The sequence below is a fragment of the Paroedura picta genome, chromosome 7 (assembly GCF_049243985.1).
Source record: "Paroedura picta isolate Pp20150507F chromosome 7, Ppicta_v3.0, whole genome shotgun sequence".
NCBI classification, from domain to species: Eukaryota; Metazoa; Chordata; class Lepidosauria; order Squamata; family Gekkonidae; genus Paroedura; species Paroedura picta.
In genome coordinates, this window is record NC_135375.1 from 101,413,577 (window position 1) to 101,441,146 (window position 27,570).

At 50.6% G+C, this 27,570-nt stretch overlaps 2 protein-coding genes across 2 annotated transcripts in view; one reads left to right on the forward strand and one right to left on the reverse strand.

Annotated features, from left to right (window-relative positions):
* The window catches only part of LOC143841438 (solute carrier family 25 member 36-A-like), a 13,974-nt gene extending 6,972 nt beyond the window's left edge, over nt 1-7,002 (forward strand). Inside the window, exons 2-7 of the mRNA XM_077345742.1 lie at nt 87-263; nt 1,907-1,984; nt 2,896-2,996; nt 3,919-3,985; nt 5,272-5,555; nt 5,666-7,002. Coding sequence (XP_077201857.1) covers nt 87-263; nt 1,907-1,984; nt 2,896-2,996; nt 3,919-3,985; nt 5,272-5,555; nt 5,666-5,862 — 904 coding nt within the window. The 3' untranslated portion in view covers nt 5,863-7,002. The remainder of the gene's footprint in view (nt 1-86; nt 264-1,906; nt 1,985-2,895; nt 2,997-3,918; nt 3,986-5,271; nt 5,556-5,665) is intronic.
* Nucleotides 7,003-9,152: 2,150 nt separating this feature from the next.
* CLSTN3 (calsyntenin 3) overlaps nt 9,153-27,570 on the reverse strand; it is a 32,760-nt gene continuing 14,342 nt past the window's right edge. The window contains exons 5-18 of the mRNA XM_077345738.1: nt 26,281-26,430; nt 24,701-24,886; nt 22,594-22,863; nt 20,420-20,532; nt 20,110-20,272; nt 17,232-17,288; nt 16,443-16,600; nt 16,110-16,258; nt 14,643-14,869; nt 14,169-14,339; nt 13,152-13,297; nt 12,932-13,067; nt 12,219-12,436; nt 9,153-10,317 (exon numbers count right to left, since the gene is read on the reverse strand). Of these exons, the coding sequence (XP_077201853.1) occupies nt 10,150-10,317; nt 12,219-12,436; nt 12,932-13,067; nt 13,152-13,297; nt 14,169-14,339; nt 14,643-14,869; nt 16,110-16,258; nt 16,443-16,600; nt 17,232-17,288; nt 20,110-20,272; nt 20,420-20,532; nt 22,594-22,863; nt 24,701-24,886; nt 26,281-26,430 (2,312 nt within the window). The 3' untranslated portion in view covers nt 9,153-10,149. The remainder of the gene's footprint in view (nt 10,318-12,218; nt 12,437-12,931; nt 13,068-13,151; nt 13,298-14,168; nt 14,340-14,642; nt 14,870-16,109; nt 16,259-16,442; nt 16,601-17,231; nt 17,289-20,109; nt 20,273-20,419; nt 20,533-22,593; nt 22,864-24,700; nt 24,887-26,280; nt 26,431-27,570) is intronic.

Below are 27,570 nucleotides of genomic sequence, written 5' to 3' on the forward strand. Positions count from 1 at the left end.
CCCATGTGAGGATAACAGTCCTGCTGGTAACCTGGGAAACTTGATTGAGCTGGCTCTGACTAGACATCTCTTCTTTCTCTTCCCAGATTCGGTGGTACAGCAGGAGCCATTTTGACCTGCCCATTGGAAGTGGTGAAAACACGCCTGCAGTCTTCCACCCTGGGCCTGAGGCCTCTTTACCTCCCTGCAGTGCAGCTGCAAGGGGTGAACGGGGCACTGATCCGCCCGGGTCTCCCCTCAGTTGGGGTGCTCGAGCTGCTGAGGTGAGCGGGGAAGGGATGATGTCTGAGGGGACTTGAAGGAATGGGAACCTGGGAAGAAGGCTGAAGTCCGTTGAGCCATTTGAGCGAGGAAAGCCGAGAAGGGGAAATAGTGGCAGCACAGTGGTCGTGACTTCACAAATACAAGCAAGACTTCTGTAAGCAGACATTCGGGAAGGATCCTTACTAGGGTTGCCAGCTCCTGTGTGGGAAATACCTGGAGATTTAGTGCTAGAGCCTGGCGAATGTCAGAAAAGCCCTGCTGGTTCTGACCAGGGGTCCATCGAGTCCAGCATCCTGTCCCACAAAGTGGCTAGTCAGTTCCTCTGGAGGACCAACAACAGGGCATAGAGGCAGAGGCCTTCCCCAGATAACATAGGAAGAGCCCTGCTGAATCAGAACAGTGGTCCATCGAGTCCAGCATCCTGTCCCACAAAGTGGCCAGCCAGTTCCTCTGGAGGGCCAGCAACAGGGCATAGAGGCGGAGGCCTTCCCCTGAGGTTACCTCCTGGCTCTGGGATTCAGAGCTTTCGTGCCTCTGAACATGGAGGCTTCCTTCAGTCACCATGGCTAGTAGCCACAGATAGATTTATCTTCCATTAATCTGTCTAATCCCATTTTAAAGCTGTCTGCACCTGTGGCCATCACTACATCCCCTGGCAGCAAATTCCACATTTTGATCCCTCTCTATATAAAGAAGTATGAGGAGATATTTCTGTATACTTTTTTATACAGAGAGGGATCTCAAGCAGGATAGACTGTCATGGAGGCAAACCTCCAAAGTAGCCATTTTCTCCAAGGTGTCTCATTCTTTATCCCATCTTTAGGGTTGTGAACACAAGTTGGGAAAATCCTTGGACATTATATTGAGTGGAGTCTTGAGAGGGGAGAGACTTGGGGAAGGGATAGTCCTATTGGGGGATGCTGCCATAGAGTCCACCCTCCAAAGCAGGGGGTGGCCAAACTGTGGCTCTCCAGCCGCCCATGGACTACAATGCCCATGAGCCCCTGCCGGCAGGGGCTCATGGGTATTGTAGTCCATGGGCAGCTGGAGAGCCACAGTTTGGCCACCCCCTGCTCTAAAGCATCCCTTTTATCCGGGGGAATTGATCTTTGTAGCTGAAGATCAGTTATAAATCCAGGAGGCTCCCAGTTGAAAGTTGACAGTCCTCCTGAGGAGCTCAGGGCATTGTTTCGGGTTGCCAGACACCCCCTGGCCACCCACAGGGGATGGGGAACACTTATCAAATCTAGGTTGGGAAACACCTCAGGTATGGAGCCTGGGGAGGACAGGGGCCTCAGTTGGAGTACAATGCCCTCCAAAGCAGGGGTAGTCAACCTGTGGTCCTCCAGATGTTCATGGACTACAATTCCCATGAGCCCCTGCCAGCATTTGCTTTGGACCACAGGTTGACCACCCCTGCTCCAAAGCATTTCTTCTCTCCAGGGCATCTGATCTCTCTATTCTGGAGGTGAGCTGTCCCTAGCATTTTTCTCTCTTCCTCTCTTTAATCCTTACAATAGCCCTAACCTTTATGTCTGGAAGGAAGACAGAAAAATATGGAAAGTTAGACTGTGGACAGGGATATGGGTATGCCTTCTGGGCCTTTTCTCCTGACCCGCTCCCTCTTTCCTTCTTTCCATAGAAGTATTCTCGAGAAAGAAGGAGTCCGCTCCCTTTTCCGAGGCCTGGGGCCTAATCTCGTCGGAGTTGCCCCTTCCAGGTACGCATGCCTAATGAGGGCAAATTCTTTCGCCTAGTTTCCCAGATGCAATTTTCCCCGGGAGTCTGGCTGGAATCAGCCCTTACCCAGTCCCCCTCCCTCAACAGAAGGGTGGCTTGATGAAAGAGGCATGATCCGTAGCACCCATGCTTAGGGAGTTCTACTGACACCCAGTGGCCAGAGAACTAGGATGGTGTGTGATAACATGCTCTCGTAGTTTTGTATGGACTGGATTGCCCTGGCAAGTCTGTTCTGAGCAGATCTGAGAAGCTAAGCAGGACTGACCTTGGTTGGTATCTGGATGGGAGACGACCAAGAAAGAAGAGTTGGTCTTTATACCCTGCTTTTCACTACCCAAAGGAGTCAGTCTCAAAGCGGCTTACAATAGCCTTTCCTTCCTCTCTCCACAACTGACACCCCGTGAGGTAGGTGGGACTGAGGCAGCTCTGACAGAACTGCTCCGCAAGAAGAGCTCTAACAGGACTGTGGCGAGGCCAAGATCACCCAGCTGGCTGCATGTGGAGGAGCAGGAAATCAAACCCGGCTCACCAGGCTAGAGAGCTGAGGTCTAGGTTTGCTACCCAGAGGCAGGGAATGGCCAGCCAGGCCTGAATACCTCTTGTTTTGAAAACCAGACAGGGGCTACCATAAGTTAACTACGACTTTAAAAGCTCTCCCCCACATACCCCAGTTTCATAGGCAACGTAAAAGGCTTCGGGACTTTTCCCCTTCCCTGCATCCAAGGAAACCAGCCCACGGATTTTACTGGAGTATTTTTATTTTGCTTTTCTCCCCTCAGCAGCCTCCAAAGAAACACCGAAATAGAATTTGGGGGAGCAAAGACACCAAAAGTACACTTTATGGCTCCAACTCCTGGGTTGATAACACCATTTCTCCTTCTCCTCTTCCAGGGCCATTTACTTTGCTGCATATTCAGGAGCGAAGGAGAAACTCAACATGGTGCTGGTACCTGAGTCCAAGAAAGTTCATATGCTGTCAGCAGCCTGTGCAGGTAAACACCCACTATGTGTATCCATTGCACTGCGTAGCTCAGTGGAAGAGCCTCTGCTTGGTAGGCAGAAGGTCCCAGGTTCAATCCCCAGCATCTCCAGTTAATAGGTCCAATCAGTGGATGATGAGAACGATTTCAACCTGAGACCCTAGGGAGTTTCTCCCAGTCTGAGTAGACCATGCTGCTGGCAGGGGCTCATGGGAATTGTAGTCCATGGACATCCAGAAAGCCACAGTTTGGCCACTTCTGGTAGGCAGTGCTGAAGTGGATGGACCAAAGGCAGCTTCATGTGTTCACGTTTTACGTACTGGACATTAGAAATGGGGCATAATATTAAAGAAACGGATACAGCGTTGTATACGTCTGCCATGAATAAGGGATCAAACCTTCCGTGTGGAGATCTGTGTCTTCACTGTTGGGAAGAGAAAAGAGGGGTGGACCAAGGCAAGAGGAAGAAGAAACAATTGGAAGAGGAGGAAAAGAATCTTTTAATGATTGAATTTTAAGTATGGGAATGAAGCCCAAAAGAATATGAAAGGGAATGCCCTTTGACAAACCTACTCTCAAAACATGCAGGGGTAGCCAAACTGTGGCTCTCCAGATGTCCATGGACTATAATTCCCATAAGCCCCTGCTGGCAGCATGTTGGCAGAGGCTCATGGGAACTGTAGTCTATGGATATCTGGAGAGCCACAGTTGGGCTGCCCCCAGCAGGGGTGGCCAAACTGTGGCTCTCCAGATGTCAACGGACTACATCAGATCATCAGTCGGATATGAAAAGACCTACCTTTGGCTAGGCCGCATCCTGGCTGTTCTTGGCCGAGAATCCCTGAATGAGTCCTTCCGACTCCTGCCAACCTTTAGCCACCCCACTGCAGAGAGAGAGAGACCTTTGACTGCCACTTCCTCCTCCTCTTCACAGGAGTTACTTCGGCCACGCTGACCAACCCCATCTGGCTGGTGAAGACCAGAATGCAGCTGGAAGCCAGGTAAGGGAAGAAGGGCCTTTTCCTTCTCAGACACCGGTAGAGTGATTGCATCCATGTGTCACAGGCCTTGTGGAAAGCCAGCAGTTGTGTGGAGACCACCCGCACATGTGGGAGTGGGGATTTTTGTAAGGATGGACATACCCCCCATTCCTGAAAAGCACAGCACTGGGAGTCAAGCACAGTATTCAGCTGCCCAAGGGATTCCACCTTCTTCCTCTCCCACCTTTCTTTTCCCCTGAAGAAAAATGTCAAAAGTTGCCAGGTGATGCCTACACAGTTTCTATAGCCTGAGTAATTTCTGATTAAGGTTTCCAGTGATGGGAAGGCAGGATTTCGATGCAGGGATTCTCATAGTAGGGTTGGCCAAACCATGTCCCTCCAAATGTCCATGGACTACAATTACGATCCTGGCTGGGGATCATGGGAATTGTAGTCCATGGACATCTGGAGAGCCACAGTTTGCCCACCCCTGTCCTATAGCATGATGCCTCCCAGCATTCCTTCTGATTGCCTGCCAGCATCTCGGGTGCTGGTTGGAGGAAATGGGGAAGCCAAATGCGCACCAGCATATGCAGTGTGCTGATACGCTCACATCATTCCCTGTAAAAAAACATGTGACAGAGGAGACTCTCTAGGATTTTGCAGTGGCAAAGCTTTCATATGCCAGAGCAGGAATTTTCAACCAGGGGTCTGCGGGAACTCTGAAGTGACATTTTATTGGGGGGGGGGGGGGTCTGGGCTGTCTTCTCCGTTCCTGCTCCTTTCCAGCCTGCATGAGGCAGAACTGCCACAGTAGTAGTAAAGGGGAAGGGAGGGAGCAAGGCTAAGGTTGCAGCAGTGATGTCACTTCCAGGGGTGTGACAGGGGGCGTGGCCAGCTGACATCACTTCTGGGGCTCCTTGAAATCTGGAAAAAAAAATTTCAGGGGCTCCTCTGTGGTCAAAAGGTAGAAAAAAGTTGTGTTACACAAAAAAAATGTAAGTGCACAGGATACATGGTAGCACCAGGCCCTGCCTCCAGATTCCTCCCAAGGGTTTGGCACTGCAGGCTTGTAATCCTGCTTCATTCACCCCTTTCCCCTCCCCACAAAGGAATCAACATCATTTGCAAAACCAGAACAAAGCTGTTTCCTGAGCATGGAACCTGAGAACAACCTGAAATTGTGGGGATTTCACCGCTTTTGCTGCAGAATACACAAGTTTTTTCTTGGCCAAGTCAAGGAGGAATGTTCCTTATGGGAAAGAGGTAGTATAAGAATACACTTATACTCGGTTTGATCTCTGCAGGTCCAAAGGTGAAGTGCGTGGCAATGCCCTTCAATGCGCCATGCGGGTTTACCACACTGAGGGCCTGCGAGGCCTTTACCGGGGGATTTCGGCCTCCTACGCCGGAGTCTCTGAAACAGTCATCCATTTTGTCATCTACGAGGCTTTGAAGCAGCAACTGAGGGAAAATCGGCTGTTCTGGTCCCCGTCCTTCCTCTTCCCGCCCAACAGCCAGGACTTCTTTGGGCTGATGGGGGCAGCTGCCATCTCAAAAACCTGTGCCTCATGCATCGCCTATCCACATGGTGAGCAGCTCGAATTCTGTGGTTTCCCCCGTGTCCATCCATCCAAGTCTGGGGATCCTCCCAGCCAGCTCCCCTTCTTCCCTCAACACTCTCCTTTCTTTTCTCTCCAGAAGTCATCCGGACACGTCTTCGAGAGGAAGGCTCACGTTACCGCTCCTTCGTGCAAACTCTGCAGCTTGTGGCAAGAGAAGAGGGCCCTTCGGCTCTTTACCGCGGGCTTGCGGCCCACCTGATCCGACAGATCCCCAATGCAGCGATCGTCATGGTCACCTATGAACTGACTATTCACTTGGCGACGAAAATATGACTCCTTTCCCTTCCTGGGGACTGGCCAGGGTTTGCAAATGCATTTCGGAGGGCCTTAACAGTGGACATGTTTTCCCACGTCCACAATTGGCGATTGGACGTCCACTGTTGGTGATTGGACGCCAACTGCTGTACAGGAAAGATCTGAAGGCTAGTGGCCTCCCTCTTCATTTTTGGTCTGCAAGACTTGATAACTCAAGGATGTTCTCAAGCGCTTGGGACCTGCAGCTGCCTCAAAGCATCATGGGAAGATGGAGAAACCAAATCGGAGAGATGTAGCGCTTACCAAGCCGGAGCAACAGAGAAAGCTCTTTCCAGGACTGGACTCCAACGTGCTAGCCAACACAGAGATCATGGGCTGTTACTTAAGCCAGCCTTTTTCAAACTTTTGACTGTGGAGGAGCTCCTGAAATATGTTCCAGGCTTCGAGGCCCCCCTAAAGTGGCGACCTGCCCCTTGCAGTGGATACTGCAGTAAGATGCGGGAGCCAGTCGGTCAGTCGATGGATCATTTACCATTTTTTCCATTGTGGAGAAAGAAAACTAGGCCTGTAGAGCAACAGGGAAGTGTGCTCCAGTGAAGTCTAATGATGCCTGCGGCCATCCAAACTTCTGGGAAAGGCTGCGGAACCCCCGCTGGGAATCCCTGACGTAGCCTATTAGCTGACAGTATGCAAGATTTGTACTGCAGAGAGCGAGCAGTAGAGAAACTCTGATTTATGCAGACTTAGGAATGAAATGGTCTCCTGTGGCTCAGGTTGGTAAGGCAGCCGACATGTTGTCTGAAGCTCTGACCACGAGGCTGAGAGTTCGATCCCAGCAGCCGGCTCGAGGTTGACTCAGCCTTCCATCCTTCCGAGGTCGGTAAAATGAGTACCCAGCTTGCTGGGGGGTAAACGGTAATGACTGGGGAAGGCACTGGCAAACCACCCCGTATTGAGTCTGCCATGAAAACGCTGGAGGGCGTCACCCCAAGGGTCAGACATGACTCGGTGCTTGCACAGGGGATACCTTGAATCTACCCTAGCCTGTGTGGATTTCAGGCCTCCTCTGGCAGACGGAAAGAGGAAACATTATTTTTAAACACAAATGCTATGTTTTAAGTTATATATTAATAAAATATTCATAGTATTTTATTAAAACACCAGTGTGGGCGAGTTGCTGCTTCCCGAAGGCGCGGTTATCAAGGCCCAGAACGCGATCCAGGAAACATCTACATCCACAGAAGGGTCCTTTGCCCCTGAAGACCTCGCCTCAGAAACCAGCCACCAAGGCAACCCCCCAGTCCCCCTGGCCAGAGATTCCTCCATATGCAGGGGCTGGTGGGACATATCAGCATTGGGGTGGGCTCGTAGAACTCTTCACTTGGGTCAGAGTCAGAAATCAATAGAACTACAGAGGAAGAGCTGATTTTCATACCCTGCTTTTCACTACCTGAAGACATCCCAAAGTGGCTTACACCAGCCAGCTTGGTGTAGTGGTTAGGAGCGTGGACATCTGTTGAGCTGGGTTCGATTCTGCACTCCCCCACATGCAACAAGCTGAGTGACCTTGGGCTTGCCACAACACTGAGAAAGCTGTTCTGACAGAGCAGGAATATCAGGGCTCCCTCAGCTTCACCCACCTCACAGGGTGTCTGTTGTGGGGAGAGGAAAGGGAAGGCAACTGGAAGCCACTTTGAAACTCCTTTGGGTAGAAAAAAGCAGCATATAAGATCCAGCTGTTCTTCTTACAAGCACCTTTCCCTTCCTCTCCTCACAACAGACGTCCTGTGAGGCAGCTGGGGCTGAAAGAGCTCTGACACAACAGCATAGCCCACTTCCCTGTAACATGGGGCAGGTGCCCCATTCGGGATGGGTGCCCAGAAGAACCACACAAGGCTCTCAAGACCCTGAGTGTCACTCCTGTACTTTGAGGGGCCGCCATGTTAGCCTTCCCAGCCACCCCTAGCACCAATCACAGATAATTCCCCAACTGAACCTTCCATGCATGAGCTAAGGTCTAGTAGGCACTGGAAAGGAACGACAGAGCTTTTTTATGGGGAGGTGCTGTGGCTCAGTGGTAGTGCATCTGCTTGGCATGCAGAAGGTCCCAGGTTTGATCCCCAGCCTCTCCAGGTAAAGAGATGAGAAGAAGCAGAAGAAGAGTTGGTTTTTAGACCTAGCTTTTTCACTACCTGAAGGAGTCCCAGGGCAGCTTACAAACACCTTTCCCTTCCTCTCCCCGCAACAGACACCCTGGGAGCTAGGTGGGGCTGGGAGAGCTCTGAGTGATCTGCACTGGGAGAACAGCTTTGACAGAACAGTGATAGGCCCAAGGTCACCCAACTGGCTGCATGTGGAGGGGCGGGGAATCAAACCCAGCTCTTCAGATTACAGTTTGCCACTTTAAACTACTGCCTCATGTTAGTTCTTAGGTAAGGGGTTGATCTGAAAGACCCCGCCTGAGACCCCAGTGAGCTGCTGCCAGTCTCAGTAGGAAATACTGACCTTGGGAACCCAAGATAGCAACCTGGAGAAAGCAACTGACACTCAGCTCAGGTATTTCTACATTTTAACCTTTTAAGCCTTCAAAGTCATACCTTCTAAATCCTAACCTTAATGCAGCCACCTCTTCTACCATGGATTAAGTGCCAGTTTGGTGTAGTGGTTAGGAGTGCGAACCTGGCATGCCGGGTTCAATTCTAAGAACCAACTCTTCCTCGTCTTCTTCTAACCTGCAATTGAGTCTGCATGTTGAATGTATTTGCTCTTGTTGGATTGGCAGTAAATATATCTGCTTGATAAGAGAGAAGGAGCTGGAGGAGTCAGGGTGCTCCTGCCCTGAAAGATTATACAGCAGGGGTAGTCAAACTGCAGCCCTCCAGATGTCCATGGACTACAATTCCCATGAGCCCCTGCCAGCAAATGGGAATTGTAGTCCATGGACATCTGGAGGGCCGCAGTTTGACTACCCCTGTTATACAGTCTTCAAGATACTTTCTTTTGATCTTAAATCATTCTGGCGGAAAGAAAGCAAGGAGGAAGGAGGATAGATCCTCTTCAACTAGCTTGAGTTCTATAAGGCAGCTTCATGTAAGACCAACTGGTCTGCAATCCAGGAAGGAATTAAGCACCATACCACCCCCAGCCCCGTACTTTATCCCTTCTCCGGTTCTCTGGCACCAGAAGGGCCACCGGGACCCTCAAGCGAACCGCCTTCAAAAGAAGAGTCCTCAGCAATCCAGGCCTTACTTTTTAAAACCCATTTTTATTTTAAAATCTGCTCCGCTTCCTTCCCCGGGTCCGGTTTCCCCCTCCCCCCCCCTGCCCCTTCGCTCATTATTTATTTTAATATTATTGACAATTTTACAAAGCGACACAAGCTGTAGGGGTTTTGTTTGTTTTGCCTCAAACAAGAAAACAAGAATAAACCTCAAAGGACAACATTGAAAAAATATACAATATATATATATATAGAATCTTGGAGGTGCTGGCGGACCCCGTTTGTCCTCCCCACCCACGGGCTTCCCTCTGGTTTTGCGTATCTTGCCAACCCCCCCTTGCCCTTCTCTAGGGGGTACGGGGAACTCGGGCAGAGGACGGCAATGGGGAGGGGGGGCTGCCCTCTGTGCTCAAGCGAGATGAGGAAGCCAAGAATCGGCGGAATGGTGGAGAGGCCGTTCCACTGCGTTCCACCATGGGCAAGGGTGGGCCTCCTGTGTAGAGCACCCTATAATCTGCCTTGGAAGGTGGGCTTGGGACCCTACCAAGGGCAGCCACTGATGGTAGCCACATCCCCAGTAGTGCTTTTGCGCAACTCTTGGCGATTTGGAGGTGGAGCCTGAGGAGGGTGGGGTTTGGGGAGGGAAGCCTCAACGGGATATGATGTCCTACAGCCCGACCTCCAAAGCAGCCCTCTTCTCCAGGGAAGCTGATCTCATGGGCTGGAGAGGAATTGAAATTCTGGGAGATCTGTCAAGGGGCTCCACCTGGAGGTTGGTTTCTAGGAGGCTTGCTCATGGGAACTCTGGGAGAAGGTGGATCTACCCCTGGGGGGTCACTGGGAGGACAAGGTGCCGTTCAGGTTGCCGGCTCCAGGCACCACCCCTCCTTAGGGCTGGCCTTCACCATACCGAGAGGGGTCCGGAAAGAAGTGGGGCAGGGAGTGGGAGAAGGGGGGGAGGAGTGAAAAGATGTGGGAGCAGGCCCCTCCCTCCCCAAATATTAACCCTAAGCAGGCCCTCCCTCCCTCACGTGGATGTTCCACTTCTCCCGCCTTCCGTCCATCCTTCCATCCATGGCGATTCTCTAGTAGTGGCAGGGGACGTCACGGTTGCTCACAATACGCTGGTCTTCGGTGGCATCGCTGCTCGGGGAGTCGGGGGATTCGGAGTCGCTGGTCTCCTCCTCTTCCGCGGCCTCTCTGCCTTGAGACTCGGCAGCCTCTGCTGCTTGCTCCTGGCAGCTCTGGTAGGACTGTCAAAGGGCAGGAAGAGGTGGGGGTGGGGGGTTAAGAAAGAGAGGCCAACAACTGCTGCCCTCCTGAGGGTTCTGCCTTTGAATTAGAAAACAAATTTTGCCACAAGCAAAAGGAACTGTGGTGATTGGGACTGAAACCCTCCCACAGGGAGATGACGGACAACCTGAGGATCTGACTGCCAAGTTAGACCTCCTTGCATTTAATCTACAGATCTCTTCAATAATGTATTGTCATCAAATGCATTGTGGCATTTTGCCCACACTATTCCCATTTAAACAGTACACCTATCACATATCTACTGTATGATTTTACTTGTTTAACCAGCAATTTTGAAAGGCCATTAAAGGAAACCGAAGCCATTAAACTGGGTTGTGACAGGACGGGCTAGGGTCAGCCTATTTCCAAGATCAACCAATGAGAGGTGACCGAATACTGAGAAAGGAAGACATTGAAAAAGTCAGGTAGGAGTTAGTAGCAGAGGAGCTAATAGCTTTGCACAACGTTTCTCAATGTTTATACTGCGGAGAACCCCTTGAAACATTCTTCAGGTTTCAAGAACCCCCAAAACTGGTGCAACTGTGCAGAATATGGTTGGGAAGCAGAGCTGTGGACACGCCCACCTAGAGCCCCTCCCCTCCCCACCCCCTCCAGGTCCATCATTGGCCATTGGAGGGGGTCAGGTCAACTTGACCATATACAGTTGTATCACCCAATAAATGTTTAACAAAGTTTAAGAAATATAAATTAATTAACTCCCACCCATTCAGGAAACCCTTCCAGGGCCATCAAGAATCTCCAGCGTTTCACAAAACCCTGCTTGAGAAAACCAGATCACAAAACCCTGCTTGAGAAAACCAGATCTACACAGCCAAATTGCACTGTTTTTATATATATATATATATATATATATATATATAATGTGTGTGTGTGTATATATATATATAATTATTATTTATTAAATGTATTACTAGCCTCTCCCCGAAGGCTCGCAAATGGCGTTTTAAAATGGAATTATAATCACAAGTTTTGTATTTGTTAGAATTTTTTTTCAAAAATTCCATATCCAAATATTCTTGACATTCTAAATGTACATTTAAACTTTGGTATGAACAACCGTAAGTAACATTGAGCTTGATACCTTACTTTCCTCTGTGTTTTGTTCATATCATAAACAAAAAGTTTTCTTGTTCTGATTACCTTCATAGGCTGCATTGTATAAGGGAAAGCAGCACACACACAATTTAACATCTCGGAGTGTGTGTGTGTGAGAGAGAGAGTGCGTGTGTGAGAGAGAGATCAGAACATTGTTTGAACTCCAATCCAAAATGCTCTGTATGAGTATGCTTCTCAGTTTGGTGTAGTGGTTAGGAGTGCGGACTTCTAATCTGGCATGCCAGGTTCAATTCTGCGCTCTCACACATGCAGCCAGCTGGGTGACCTTGGGCTCTCCACAGCACTGATAAAACTGTTCTGACCGGGCAGTGATATCAGGGCTCTCTCAGCCTCACCCACCCCACAGGGTGTCTGTTGTGGGGAGAGGAATGGGAAGGCGACTGTAAGCCGCTTTGAGCCTCCTTCGGGTAGGGAAAAGCGGCATATAAGAACCAACTCTTCTTCTTCACCATGAAAGGGGCTGGGCTGCCCTGTCTGTGGATGTATCTGGGGGTGAGAGAGAGGATCAGATGAAGGGTAGCTTGTGACCTCCTTGCCTACGTATAATCCATAACCTGAGAGAGGTTTGAGGATGGTGGGCACTCTGTGTCAGGGAAAAGAGGCATCAAAAGTTGGAATTAAAAACCCTCAGGGGGAAATAAAAAATAGAATTGTTCTGTCTTTTTATCCTCTGGGCCTTTGCATCTTTCCCCTCCCCTCCTCTCCCCTCCCTCCCTCCTCTCACCTCCATGGGATTGACGATGATGGTGAGAGCCGAGTCGTCCCAGAACATCTCACTTTCGCTGGCCCTGCTGCCTCCTTGGCTCCCGCCGGCCTCCCCTGTGCCTTCCTGCCCGTCCCCTCGCCGGTGCAAGGAGTGGATCCGCAAGACGCCGAGGATCACCATCAAGGCTAGGAAGCCCACGCACACCACTATAATGATGGTGGCAGCACTGGGGACCACTGCAGGGAAGAGAAGGACAGGGAAGTCATACCTGGCATCCTGGAACCCCACAGACAATCCCTGGCATTACCTCTGGGAGGATAGAAGGTAGCAGGCTGGGCAAGACCAGTGGGGCACTTGACAGCCTAATCATCCTCCCCAGACTCCACTCCCCTCCAAAAATATCCAGGAATTTCCCAACCAAGAGGTGGCATCTCTTATTCCCACTGCATTGTGGAACATAAATAAGCAAGGCCAATTTGCGGTATTTTGTGGCCTCAAGCAAGGGACGGCCATCTGCTCTCAGGCCTGTGCTGCCACCAGCTTGGTCAAAGCCAAATCTCAACAGCTGGTGGCAGTGTGGAACCAGAAAGTGATGCCAACCATCTCCCACGTGGCTGAGAGCCGGGAGCAAGCGGAGCCCCTGAATCACCCTGGCACCTCTTTGCTGTCTCACTCCAGACAGCCACTTGACTGGTGTGGCAGGAGAATCAGCCCCATCAATGGGTACATACTGGAGTTGCGGTGGACGTTGGCCAGACTATGGCCGGAAAGTTCTGGCGGCAGGTGGTGGCCACGGTGCATGAACTGCTGGGAACTCATGATGTGGTTGGGGTGAGCAGCTCGGTTCATGTTATGAAGGACGTTCACCTGATGAGAGATGTTTACGTTTTTGAGACTGGAAGGTTACCATGCTGACTGAGTTCTGAATTTCCACCTGTGATGGGCTTTTACCTCAACAGTAAACTCGTTGCTGGAGTAACGGCCGTTCATCTCGGTGCAAGAAAGGCGGAACTTCCTTTCGTAAAGGGCGGCGCCATGGCGGGTGCAGTATGCCACCTGGCGCAGGATCTCCTCGTACACAGCAATGCTCTCCACACCTACGGATGGGAAGGCAAAGCTCAGGACTGAAAATTAATTTTTAAAAACCAAATTCCCAAGCTGGTGGAAGGCTGACCAGGAGGCCGGATCATAAACTAAACGCCCTAACCTTTTTGAGTCAATGAGCACCTTTGTAATTCTGAAACACGGTGGTGGGCGGGCGCAGCCACAAAATGGCAGCCACAGGAGGCAGAGCCAGCCACAAAATGGCTGCTGTGGCTCCATCAAACCATGAATATCCCTGTGCTGTGGTGGCAGCAGCTGCCAAGGCAGTGTTCTTTGAAAAATTGCACAGCCAATCAGAATCCCGGAGGGGAAAGAAGGCTCACCTGGCCCCTCCCACTTTCTAAGAACACTTAGTGCCTCCAGGAAAGATACTGGCAGTTGCTATGGCATCCACAGGCACCTCCCTAGATTTAAATCGATGGAACACATAAACCATGAGTGACAAGATGCCAACAATTCACTCCGAAGGTCACTTCTCCAGCTCCCCGCTCCTGATCTTCACTGCCCTAACCTGTTTTGCAGTGAAGACAGGAACATGCTGGAGGGTGCGCCCCTTCTGTCTGGCTCTCCAAGCACTTTTTGTGGAGCTAATCACCTCCATTATTAGAGAAAACCACCTGAAACTACAGGCTGCAATGAAATAAATTTCAGAATTGGAAAAAGTTTGGCCCCCTTTATGCCAGCAAACTCAAACCCAGCTCCTACTTCGGGACACACAATTCGGTTTACACACAAGGATCTTCTGGTCTTGACTGACCAGACTGCCCTCCCTTGAGCATCCAGGACTTTGCAGTGCCCAAAGCTCTGCAGCACTGTTTAAGGAGTGAGGCTAGAAGGAGGTGGCATTCTCCCAAAGGTACACACCTGTGACCGAGAGGTAGGCTGAGGTATTGATGAGCTCCAGGCCACGCTGCCGAAGAGAGGCTCCATCCAAGAGTAGGTACTCCCTCTCTGGGTCTAGGTCTTCTCCGACCAGGGAGATCTCGCAACCGTCCAGGTTGTGGACAATCTCGTCGGACATCCGAGTGTCCACCACTGCAAGGAAGAGGAGACGGAATCAGATAAAACAGGCACAGAACTCAATCACATGTGCCACTGAGAGGCATGGGGGGACGACGACTATGAAAGGCTCTATGCCTTTCCACCATGTGGGAAGGAAGCTGCCCTTAAGCCATGAGATGTGCTCTTCCTCCAAGTCCTTACCAGAAAGGACTCACCACTTGCTTCCACCCAGGAGTGCCAAGGCTGCCAATTGACACTCCTGAGGTTGTCTCTGGTGATTCCCAGTCTAGGCCCTGCTCACAGGAAACAAGTTCTCCTTCCAGGGCCCTCACTCACCCGTGCCATGCCAGCTCTCGTCCTTCTTGGCCTCCACCTGGTGCGAGATGGAGCAAGAAATCTGGAGGTCCGGAAAGAGGGGGACCCCCTCGGGGCCTTCAAAGTCAGAGGCCGGCCGGGCAAAGTGGGAGTTGCCACCCAGCGAGATCTGAGGAGCGTCGGGCTGAAGCACCACCACGTAGCCCTCCACATCTGGGATGGAGACGCAAGATTCCTCGCTGAAGCACCTAACAGATGACAGAAACCAAGAGAAAGGGAGAATTGCCACTGACCCGGTCTTGGAGAAGGCAGGTCTCCCTTTTGTTATGTGCACACAGGAACATATTTCATTGGTTGATCACAATACAAAGGCACTCTGCCTGGAGTATTTCAAGGCCAACCATGTGCTGAGAACCACACCATCATCTTTGGGCGGGATCCCAATGAACTTAAGGCACAGTTCAGGTTCAAAATTGGGGACGCCCTGAATGCCATTTCCACCACAGGTTCCTGCATGCCAGCAAATGCGACGTTGTTCTTTCAGCCAGATGTGATTCTTATAGGGGCCAGAGCTTCCACTATCCAGAAAGGGAATGAAGAAGAAGAAGAGTTGGTTCTTATATGCCACTTTTCTCTACCCGAAGGAGTCTCAAAGCGGCTTACAGTTACCTTCCCTTTCCTCTCCCCACAACAGACACCCTGTAAGGGAGGTGAGACTGAGAGAACCCTGATATTACTGAAGAAGAAGAGTTGGTTCTTATATGCCGCTTTTCTCTACCCAAAGGAGTCTCAAAGCGGCTTACACTCGCCTTCCCTTTCCTCTCACCACGACACCCTGTGAGGGAGGTGAGGCTGAGAGAGCCCTGATATTACTGCTTGGTTAGAACAGCTTTATCAGTGCTGTGGTAAGCCCACAGTCATCCAGCTGGTTGCAAATGGGGGAGCACTGAATCAAACCCGGCTCGCCAGGTTAGAAGTCCACACTCCTAATCACTACACCAATCGAGATATGTGATATCGGCAAGATGGACATCTACACTGTGCAGTTTCTCATCTCAGGGGTCTGAGGAACACACTCAGATGAAAGAGAGCGCACACCAGCCAAGGGGCTCAGCTGAGGACCAAGATGTTCCTGGATTGGATCATGACTCTGTCAAGAACTCATTTGGTGACATTTGGGAAAAGTCCCTCTCGCTCAGCCTCAGTTCTTCCATCTGCAGTCTGGGGATAATAGTCACCTAACTCATAAGGCTATGGCAATGGTGAGAGGAACAGACTATGAACCACCCACCCTCAAACAGTGTAGGTGATTATGTTTATTATCCTCAATACAGCAACTACAGAAATTCTAGTTTGGAGCAAAGGAAAGGCATTATATTTGGCTTTGACTTCCTGGAGGCAGGACCTCTCTTCTTGGGTTACAGCAATGGCTAACCTTGTGGCAGAAGAACTGGCAGGCTGCAGAACCGCCAAAGTGGTGCTACTCACTTGACGCTGGTGGTTAGCTTGAGGGGTCGGACCCCCGGGGTGGCAAAGCGCAGCGAGTTCATGTAGGCCACGTGCTGGATGGCGTGGTTGAAGGTCTCGACGTCGTCTCCTTCCAAGGTGAGAAGGGACTGGGAGGGGTTAACGTGGACCTGTTGGGAAAGGAGCTGAGGTAAGTTCCAGGGTGATGCCTAAGCGTGGCGGTCAAGAGACACACGGGAGAACGAGAGGGGATTCTGTGGAGGGCGGGAACAGCGGTGATCCCAGGGAGCCAAGCTGAGGTGCTAGCAGGGGACAGGAAGGGCATGCCGGAGGAGGGCAGTGGGGAGGGTGTACCTTCATGCCTTTGCCCAGGCTGTCAAAGTCACTGTAGTCCAGCCCCTCACGACATGCGTAGAGGCACTCAATCACCTCCCGGCTCTCCAGGCTGCCGGGGCGTGCCGTGAAGCCAGCCAGGTAACCGTGGAAGTAGTGGTGGATCGGCAGAGGGTCTCCTGTGGCGATACAGGAGGAGGGGACGGTGTGAGAGACAAGGTGGAGTGAACAGGGGAGAAGAAAAGGACCAAATGATGGAGGAGGGGGGGATAAAGAACGTGGGCGCCAGGAGAGGCGACAGGATAAGGGAGCAGGGGGAAGAGAGACTCTGATCAAGAACGTGGGCAGCAGGAGAGGCAACAGAAGAAGGGAGCCAGGGGAAGAAAAACTCGGATGCATAGCCGGCCAAGGACAGAGGCGTCGAATGACATGAGGGGAGAGTGCAGACCCCGTGACTCTTTGCTCTCTCTGAAAGGGGCTTCTGGAAGAAGAAGAAGGTCTCCACAAGGCAACCAGGGGGGAAGCCACCCTGACATGCAAATGACAAGATTACCCCCCCCCCAAAAAAAAAAAGGTAACATGTTTTGGACAAAATTAAGCAAATCCATCTTGGATGGGAATATCGACCCCGTTCTGTCCCAGCTTCCCTGGCTCAAACGCCGCCCGGTCCGGAAAAGGCCAAACTGCCAAGTTCTCAAGGCGCCAAGACTTTCCCCCAGCACTGAGGAAGGGAGGGGCAAGTGGGAGAAATATCATGCATGAAGAGGGGGGGGCGAAAAAGATGTTCAGCGCAGGGAGGCGCTTGCGTACCTGGGCCCGCGTCGGTGGAGTTCTCGTTCCCTTTTGTTTTCTCTTTGTTCTTCTCCTCTGCAAACAAGCAAACAGGACAGGGATTCAATCCAGAGCATTGAACAAGAGTCGCTCGCTAGCCGAGGAGGATGACGGCACTCCCGGGGTTACCGCACTGCGGGGGGTTCCTTCCCGCAGGCAGCTCAGTGGAAAGGAGGCAGCCAGACAGTCACAGCTCAGAGGCCCCATCTGTGGGCTGGGAAATAAAACGGGGGCCTTTAATTACTGCCTGGCCCTGCAGGGCTGAAGATGCTGAGGACGAAGCCCGCTTCCAAGCTGGGAACCAAGGAATCTATTTCCACAGATAGGTGTCAACAACGGGCTTTGCGTAATTAGTCTTTGCATGTTTCTTAATTCCATTTCACTTTCGCAGAATTGCATTTCACTCCATCCCCGCATTTCACGTGGCATTAACCCTCCGGTTGGCTTTTTGGCCTCCCCCCCCCACCTGAGCCCCCAGCAAAAAAAATTAAGAGCACGGCAAGGGATCTGAGCACTGCAGCCCAAGAAATCAGCTCTAGCTAGCCCATTACAAAAATAAATGGCCCTCCAGGCACAGTGGACTGGTGGTGAGTCCAGTTTTCATGGCAAGAGACATTCACAGGTGGTTTTGCCATTGCCTGCCTCTCTGTAGCAACCCTGAATTTCTCTGGTGGGCCCCCATCCAGGACTGGCCCCTGCTTAGCTTCCCAGATCTAACCTGACTGGACTAGCCTGGCCCACCCACGGAAGCTCACGCTGGAATAAACTGACAGAGGCAGGTTCAAAGAGCACAGTCCCATCGGCAGGACTTCTGGGACCCTCGGAGAAGTCCTTCCGCCCTCGTCAGACCTGTGTTCTCTGCTGACTGCTCAGCGTCCAGTCGTACAAATGTACATGGAGCAAATTAATTGGTGAGACAGCAACTATCAATATGGTGGGGGGTTTTAAATGTCTTAGCATTCAGTGTTCATTTAATTCTACTCCTCCACATACTGCCAGCAGGGCGACCAAGGGGCAGTCACAGTTCTCCCAGAGCTCTTTCAGCCCCGCCTGCCTCACAGGTTAGCTGTTGTGGGGAGAGGAAGGGTAGAGGGTTTTAAGCCACTCTGATTCACAAGGCCTGCTTGGGTGACTTTGGGCCAGTCACAATTCTCCCAGAGCTCTCTCAGCCTCACCTCCCTCACAGGGTGTCTGTTGTGAGGAGAGGAATGGTGAGCAACTGTAATCCCCTGCAGAGGCTCATGACACTCCCTCGAACGATGGACAGGTTGTCCTCTCACTTGTAGCAGGGCCTTTTCAGTGGCTGTCCCAGAGCTCTGGCATGCCTATGACTATCAATTCCAGCTTGAGAAATTCTTGGATATTTGGGGGGCAGAGAATTTGGGAGGGTGGAGTTTGGGGAGGGGAGGGAGCTCAACAGCCATTTCTTCCAGGGAGCAAATCTCTATAGCAGGGGTCGTCAAACTGCGGCCCTCCAGATGTCCATGGACTACAATTCCCATGAGCCCCTGCCAGCGAATGCTGGCAGGGGCTCATGGGAATTGTAGTCCATGGACATCTGGAGGGCCGCAGTTTGACGACCCCTGCTCTATAGTCTTGCTGTAATTACAGCACCTGGACTATCCTAGGCATGCCCTCCCACTGAAATATATCCATGTTTATAAGCACTCCAGAGGAGAACAATAGATTGTTTGCTCATGTTTTACCTTTGAAGAGCTATTTTCTGGTGTCCTGGTGTCCTCTTCGACAACGATTTTGTGTTAGCTATGTGTCATCTAAAATCCTCTGACATAGAGAGGTCCTACAAACACTGTTCATGGTGTTTTACTTTATTGTGGTTTCTGTGGGGCTAATTCTGTTATATACCATTTGATTTATTTTTTTTTAACTAGCTTAGAAATCTCAAGAGTGACTGTGCATGAGTGAGTATTTTTGAGAAAGGGCGGAATAAAAGTCAAAACGTGAGTAAATGCTACTTAAATCAACAACCAAAGAACGTTTACACTTTTCACATCTTTGATGCCAGGCTCCCTCAACCAGAGTTTCGTGAAACTCTGTGGTTTCCTGAATGGGTGGGAGTTAATTTAAATATATTTTTAAAAATGTGTTAAACATTTATCGGATGATAAGACCATGCATGGTCATGTCGGCCCACCCAGAGCCTCCCAAAATGGCCAATGATGGGCCTGGAGGGGGTGGGAAGAGGAGGGGCCCCAGGTGGGCATGTGCACAGCGATGCTTCCCAAATATATTGTGCACGATTGTGCCACTTCTGGGGTTTCTCGAAGCCTGAAGAATGTCTCAGGAGTTTCTCAACTGTAAAAAAGTTGTACTGCTTTGACAAATTAATGTCTCAGCAAAGACAAACATTTACGAATAAGGTATTGAATAATGTCTGAAGAAGTTATTGAATAAAGTTTGAAGATGTGTGCTTGAATAAAAATTTGCTGGCCTTAGAGATGCCACAGGACTCAAAACTTTGTTCTGCTGCTTCAGACCAACACGGCGGCCCAGGGGAGCCAATCGTAATGAATAATGTTAATGTTTGCTAGTTTCAGTCTGCATTATGGATATTTCAGCCTCTCTTAAAAACTTGGCGGGGAAGAGAATGGTCTCCGAGGGGGAGAATCCCCCTTGCTTCCCAGTGTTTGCCCTCTATCCTCTGATGCCCATTAGAACAGGGGTAGTCAACCTGTGGTCCTCCAGATGTCCATGGACTACAATTCCCATGAGCCCCTGCCAGCGTTTGCTGGCAGGGGCTCATGGGAATTGTAGTCCATGGACATCTGGAGGACCACAGGTTGACTACCCCTGCATTAGAAGATATCAGTCCGGTGATCCGCCGGCAAAAGCTCACCAGCCCAGCAGGCGCCAATCATGAGTGAGGACTCTCGCCTCGGCGGGTGGATGAGGCCGTTGTCGTGGATGAGAGCAGGGTCGTAGGAGACGCCGTCCACGTACAGCGTCACGGTGGGGAACTCCAGGTTGAGGGCGTAGTGGTGCCATTCGTCGTCGCAGACCTGCAGCCGGCGGGAAGGAAAGGAGGGCGCTTTCACTCGGGGACACGAGCGCAAAAGAGAGGCGCGCACAAAAAGACAAGAGGAAGGAGAAGGAGAGCCCTTTCCGCCGCCAGCCCATCCCACCCCACCCCCGGCCCTTCCCCTCACCTGCTCCAGCTTCCAGAGGAACTTGACCGGCCTCGCGCTCTCCAGCAGAGGCCAGTAGAGGAAAGCGATGCGACAGCCGTGCACGGCCAAGGAATAGTGGGAGTATCCGTCCTCTGCAGAAGGACACAGAAGGGACGAGGCCTGAAGAGGCGGCAGGGGACTGACCGGGGACACTTCTCACAATGTTTTAATGGTGATTATGTAATACAGTGTGAGACATGTGGGCTGTGAGCCGCCCGGAGCCCACTGGTAGGGAATGGCTTAGTGCAGTGGTCCCCAACCTTTTTATCACCGGGGACCGGTCAATGTTTGACAATTTTACTGAGGCCCGGGGGGAGGGGAGATAGTCTTTTGCCAAGGGACGTCGCCGCCACCTGAGCCCCTGCTCCACTTGCTTTCCCGCCTGAGCCCCTGACTTCCCGTCGCCCGCTGGGGGGCAGTGCCAGCAGCAGCTGTGCAGTGCCACGCTGAGGGGGAGCCCTAGCCATGGTGGCCGCCAGAGAGCACCAAAGATGAGCCGGCAGCAGAGTGGCAGGGCAGCCCCCGAGGCAGCAGCCGGGGAGGAGGATGAGGAGGAGCAGCGGCCCGGTACCGACTGATCTACGGACTGGTACCGGTCCCCAGACCGGGGGTTGGGGACCACTGGCTTAGTGAGTTCCACGGGGCCTGCAAGATGCAGCTGTTCCAGTAGGCTTCTGGTCGGGGCCTTAAATGACCATCTCGAAGTCCTGGCCTCACCGCTGGGAATGGGGAAGATCGGCTCCATAAAGGCTACAACCATCACCAGCCCCAAGTGCTTTGCATTTAGTTGGGAGAAATGAGGCAATGTTTTAACCTAATTTATTCTGCAGGGGTTGGGCTGGATGACCCTGGAGGTCCCTTCCAACTCGATGGTCCTACTGTTTTTAATGATGTTGCCCCCCTGCCCTTTAACTGTACTGGAAGTGTGGGCTTGAAAAAGGATTAATTTTGTTTTATTTTATGAAGCCAATAAGTAAATATATTGTCTCCAGACACAAGCCAGATTTCTAAAATGTGTTCCTGGTAGAACCCTACCCTTATTTTGTTCCATTTCTGCTTCTTTGTGGAGATTTGGGGGACGACGTTTTTTTAAACCAATAAAAATGTGCATTAACTCCCTCCTTTCAGTCTCTGGAGAGATAAGTATCTAAAGTGGTGCAGAAAAACAGATTTATCTCGACTCTCATCAATGTGCACATAAATTCATAGACAAGGGCCCAGAGTGCCAGCCTGCTGCTTCCCTTCAACACCCACGCATGCCCAAATGCCAGATGCAAAACGGTGCTGAATAAGCCTGATTTGCAGGCATCCTAGAATAAATCCCACATCTGTTGTGGGATTAAGCATTTCTAAACTACTACCACTGGCTGTAAGCAAAAGCTGTGTAGTGATTAAGAGTGTCGATACGGGTTAGATTCCCTGCTCCTCCACATGCAGCTAGCTGGGTGGTATTGGGCTAGTCGCAGTCCTGACAGAGTTGTTCTCTCAGAGCTCCCTCAGCCTCACCTACCTCACAGGGTGTCTGTTGCGGGGAGAGGAAGGGTAGGCGATTGTCAGATGCTATGGGGCTCTTCCAAGCAGTAAAAAGTGGGGTACAAAAAGCCAGCTCTTGGTGAAGAATAGAGCAAAAGATGGCTTCCCAGCTAAACCTAAGGTGCTTTTTTCACCACAGGCGTGCATGAGAATTAGGGAATCTGCTCTCCTTCAAATGGGCCCATCCACTTTTGCAGAATAATTCGAAGTCTGACACTGTCTCCAAGGCGCAAAGTTGGGCCATAATTAGCACTGGCTCACAAGTTTAAAGCTCGCTTGCTACCACCTACAAGGGCATTTCTCACAAGGCTGAACGGGGCAAAAGGTGGGTCCCCGCACGCTCCCCACTACCAGCTCTGAAGACGTACACCTGCACATGAAACCTTATGCCTTAGATGCAGAAGCACCACTGGACACAAGTTTTGTTCTGCTGCTTCAGTCCAACACAGCGGGCCCCCAGACCTCTTCAGTTCACCTTTCAAGATGGACTGACCCACGCAGCTAACCTTGGAGCATCCTCCTTTAAGAGTAGGCCCCCAAACATCACCATCCCCAACCTCAATTCCGCCCCAGGGACAATCCGTCGTGCTCTTTGCTCAGGGAAGGGGAAGAGGCCTTACCGCTCTGCATCGTGCTGCAGATCACCGTCTCCTCCTCCCGTTTCCCCTTGCTGGGCGTCACGCCATGCTTCATCCACAGGGAGAGGGTGAAATGGTCGCTCAGGCCTTCCAGAGCGCCGGTCCCGCTGCCCATCGGCACCTGGGTGGCCTGGCTGCCATTGAACCAGTAGATCAGGCTGCTGTCCTGGCTGTAGTGGACCGAGAGCCGTGCCGTCCAGTTGGCTGTGGGGCTTGGGACGGGCAGGAGGTCCACCTCTCCTGTGGCGGCACCTGTGGAGAGAGGAGGGGAGAGCCGTCAGATCAGACTGTGTCTTCCTGGAGAAAGATGAGCGGTGCCCCTCACAAGCCACAAGGCAGGGCAAGAGAGTCGCGCATGCATTTGCATTTATTTATTTATTTATTTACATGCACTTCCTTTGGCCACTTCATGGAGAGAGCAATTGTGCCAGGATTTGTCAGTGGTGAAAGGAAAGCAGGCTGACAAAGAATGTGGTGGTTAGAGGTGATCAAAACGGACACTGGCCAGAGCATTATTCAAGTAATAGTAATAGTAATAGTAATAGTAATAGTAATAGTAATAGTAATAGTAATAGTAATAGTAATAGTAATAGTAATAGTAATAGTAATAGGGGTGCAACATTGAAAAATGTGGTGACAGTTGGGCTGTAGGATCACCAAATGTTGGACGCGACTGAATGGTTAACATCATTCTCATTGACGTCCCACTCTCCGGGTTTTAAAAAAAAAATTTAGTCCAGAGGGTTTTCTTAATACAGGTAGCAGAATTTTCTCTGAACAAAACTGCTTACGGGGTTACTTGGATCAACGATACGGGACTGAGGTCTATTCCATTATGAACAGCGTTCTGTCAGCTGGATCATATTACCTGAGTTTGACACTGTTTAACGTGCATGTTAGTATCTGGTTGGTTTGCTTGAGGTTTTTGTTTTTGTTTTCAGTTCCTGGTTGGTTCCTGACTGGCTACCCCAATCCTATTGCATTTCTTAACTGACTGCCCCATTCTGCTGACTGGATCAAAGTCCAAGTTTATTATTACACTCATTCAGACCAATTGCATTGTCTCACCTCGTGTCCCAGTGAGAACGGCAGACTCCGAACAATGTATATAAATCATAAATCAATATCCCACTTTCCTCCCCTTTTGCAACTCAAAAGTAGCTTACATTGTCCTCCCTGCCTGCATTTTCTCACAACAGCCCTGTAAGGTCGGCCAGGCTGAGAGACTATGACAACCCTGTGCTCTATTCTTGGGCAAGCTTGATGGCAGAAGAAGGGATACTAGCCCTGGTCTCCCAGGATCCTGCTCTGCCACTCTGTCAGCTACCCTGCACTGGGTCTTGTCTCCATGTTCAGTGGGGGAAATCAATATGGCATGCTTACCACTTCCTCTAAGTCACGGAGGGACACAAACTACCAGGAAGAGCACCTAGGCAATCTCCATTTACACAGATGGATGGAAGCTCAGGTTAATTAACACCTTGGTCTTGCTCAGGAAAAGGTTATGAGGGTAATGTACATTCAGCTAGTCCAAGCTGGAAAAATACCTGAAACATGTCTTATTGGTATTTTTCAGATATTAATTCAGCCAGGTTGTTCTGCGTTTATTTATTGCCATTTTTCCAGCTCCCAAAATGGCTGATCCCGAAAAATCCAGAATATTTTTGGGATTTTTCAGGACCACCAGATAGCCAGAGTTAAGGCATTAAAACAGACTGAGATCTCTTTAAATGCCTTCTCCCCTCCAACTGGCCTTGGAGTGAGGTCAGACTCTGAGGCATTTAAAGGGATCTCAGTCCCTTTCAATGTCTCAGATTCATGGAGATGAAAAATTCAGCTTTCCCGAACATTTACCGAAGCTGAATACCATATTATTATTAGTAGTATTAGGGAATATTAGGGAATACTGGAATTTTATAGTCCATTATAACTGAATACTGGGGGCTGGAGGGTTGCACACTTCAAATAATGACCCCAGTACCACCAGCAGCCACACTGAATCTGGGATAGAACTTCCCCCAAACTGGCCATCTCCCCTTATCCCTTCAGCCTGTCTCCTGTCCAAGCGAGGCAGTAAAAGGATACCCACCACAGAGTTTGCGCAGGGACTTCTCAGAGTAATTGTCGCGATCGCAACCTTTGGCCACGTGGTTGGTCTGTAACTCCACCGTAGCCTGGATGTTCCACAGGGGTTCGTCGCAGGTCTCCAGATGGATGTTAGGGAAAAGTGAAAGACTGCCAGTCCCGGGAGTATATTCTATCCTCTTACTCCAGCCTGAGGGAGAATTTCGAAAAAGAAGAAAAGTTAGAATGTGGATCTAGACTACGTCCAGATCGAAGAAGCAGGCACGGACTCAGCACATGCCCCAGAGAATGAGAACAGACCGATCTGGGGGGAAGCCAATTTATCACTTTTTATTCTTTATTATATCTTCCCCCTGATCTTTCTCCAAGGCCAGGGCAGGGGACACAATCTCTTCTGCCCTTTTTATCTATGCAATAGCTGGGCCACACCAACATAGCCCAAAGTTAGACTTGGACTTCACAACAGAATATGGGTTTGAACCTAGGTAGTCTCAGTTTAAGTCAAACAATCTCTCTGCTGCACCACACTAGATTTTCGGGCTCAACTCAGGTCCGACTCGAAAACCAGCAGCCCTTGTTAGCAGGCATGAAGGAAATGGACCACAATAGAAATTCCTTTTAAATAAACTGCATTTATGCAACGGAAATGGGAAGAGAATTTATCGACAATCAGGCTTTTAACTCCTGCTGTTAATTCGCCAACTGACCCGAAACTGGAAATTGCACCCTGCCCTTCCTCAAAATTCACCCTGCTGAAAATTCGGGGGAATTATGGGACCGCCATCCTGATCAGAGTCACACCCTTCTGCATCATTGAGTTCTACACGCATAGAAGGGTTAAATCTTCTATTCCAAAGAAGGAATAGGCTGCCTAAGGAGGTGGTGAGCTCCCCCTCACTGGCAGTCTTCAAGGAAAGGTTGGATACACACTTTTCTTGGATGCTTTAGGATGCTTTGGGCTGATCCTGCGTTGAGCAGGGGGTTGGACTAGATGGCCTGTATGGCCCCTTCCAACTCCATGAATCGATGAAATCCATTTATGGCAGAACATGAAACGCCACAGACTTCTTATTTTAAAGTCACATCGTCATGTTTACTTGCATGGCACTCTCAAAGCTCACGGAGCTTCACAGAGTAATGTAAGGAAAGAAAAAAATCTCTGCCCCCAGCAGCTTACAATTTCAGTTATCTATTTATCAAGGGTTGCAAGGTGTAGTCAATTGAGTGGTCTGATTCACCCATCACAAGGGTGTCCTTGATGACTCAGGCAACAGGTATTTTAGCACAACTCATTGTTTCTGATACAGAAATGTACGCAAGCATGCAGCAGGCACCATCTCCAAAGAGATCTTGGCCCAGGTGAGGAATGCTCAGACATTGTGCATCATCTGAAAACCAAGCAACAAGGCTGCATTTTTATTTGACCTTTAAGTCAATGCATACAAGGCCAGGCGATAAAGGTGAGAGGGCAGCCTTCAGACAAGGAAGGGAGGAAGATTAAGAAAGCAAAGGGTTAGACTGATTATCCTGTGGAATCAATTGACGAAAGCCGTTGAGGAAGACACAGGGAAGGGCGTCGCCTACCTTGCCAGCTGGGCTTACAGGTGGGCTTCACCTGAATCTCCACCTCTGCGTCATCAAAGGCTCGCTTCTTACCACAGTCGTAGGCTGTCACTGTGAACTTATAGAGGCGCTCACCACTATACTGCAGTTTCTCAGTGTTTTCAATGTTCCCTGGCAGGAAGCAGAAAGATCCCAGAGTTAAGGTCAAGATGAACATTGAGGCTAGAAGTTCCACCACCAGCAATCCTGAGCATTTGTTTTCTTTCTATACAAGAGGAAGGCCTGTTTTGTATCAGGGCCGTTCCGTATGGGTGAGGTGAACCTTTCCAACAAAAACGGAGAAGGAAGCCACTTTGGGTACCCCTGGAGAGGAATGAATCCATCAACGTTGTGCATATCCCTGGGCAATAGCAGGACCCAAACCAACAGGCCTTGTACTCTGGTCTGTAGCCTGAACAGCCAAATACTTCTACTGGGAGGTGGTGGCTTGTGAGGAACAGTGGGTGGGGCTAAAGGGAGGGGGTGGGGCTTTCATGAATGGCTCCTTTATCTTTATCCAACACAGGGGAGTTGGGTGAGACTCTCTTCCCTCACGGCTACAGCATAAAGACAAGCCAAGAGGCAATCAGGAGGAACATCAACACTCCTCCAGCCATACTCAGCGGCTCTGGAGCAATCTTCTGAGCACTCTTCCCCAAAATGGCACCCACCTCGTGTCCCATGAAAGCGGGCATAGACATGGACTGGGGATGCTTGTGGTTGGCAGATGGCTCACACCTGAAACAGCTGCCATAAGAGGGACTGGAGGACAGGTGAGCTATTAGTCTCCTTGGACAGCGGGTCTCATGCCAGGAAAGGGAGCAACATGCTTGTCCTTTCCAACAACCCCCCACCTTGTCACACGCTGGCCACTCTCATCCAAACTCCTGAGGGGCTGCCAGGAGAGGAGCAAACTGGCCAATGGTGGGGTGGGGGAGATTTTACTCTCCCTTCTCCATGACCAGTGTGCTAAGGGACCTTGGCTGTCTCACTCTCTCACTTGACCAACATGCCTCACTTGGGGCATGGGAAAGAGGAAGGCCCAAACCCCATTGAGAGCATTGCTCCTCAAGTGACATCATCACACTGTAATGTCACTGCAGCACTCTAGTACTTGGGCTAAAATTCTATGGTAAAAACTGCTCCTACTGTAGAATTTTTGGCTTAAATACCAGAGTGCCACCCAGAGTTTTGCTGGTGTGATTACATCACTTCCTGTGTGACACTGCTGATGTGGCCTGGGCCTTCCTCTTTCTCCTGGTTAGTCCCCAC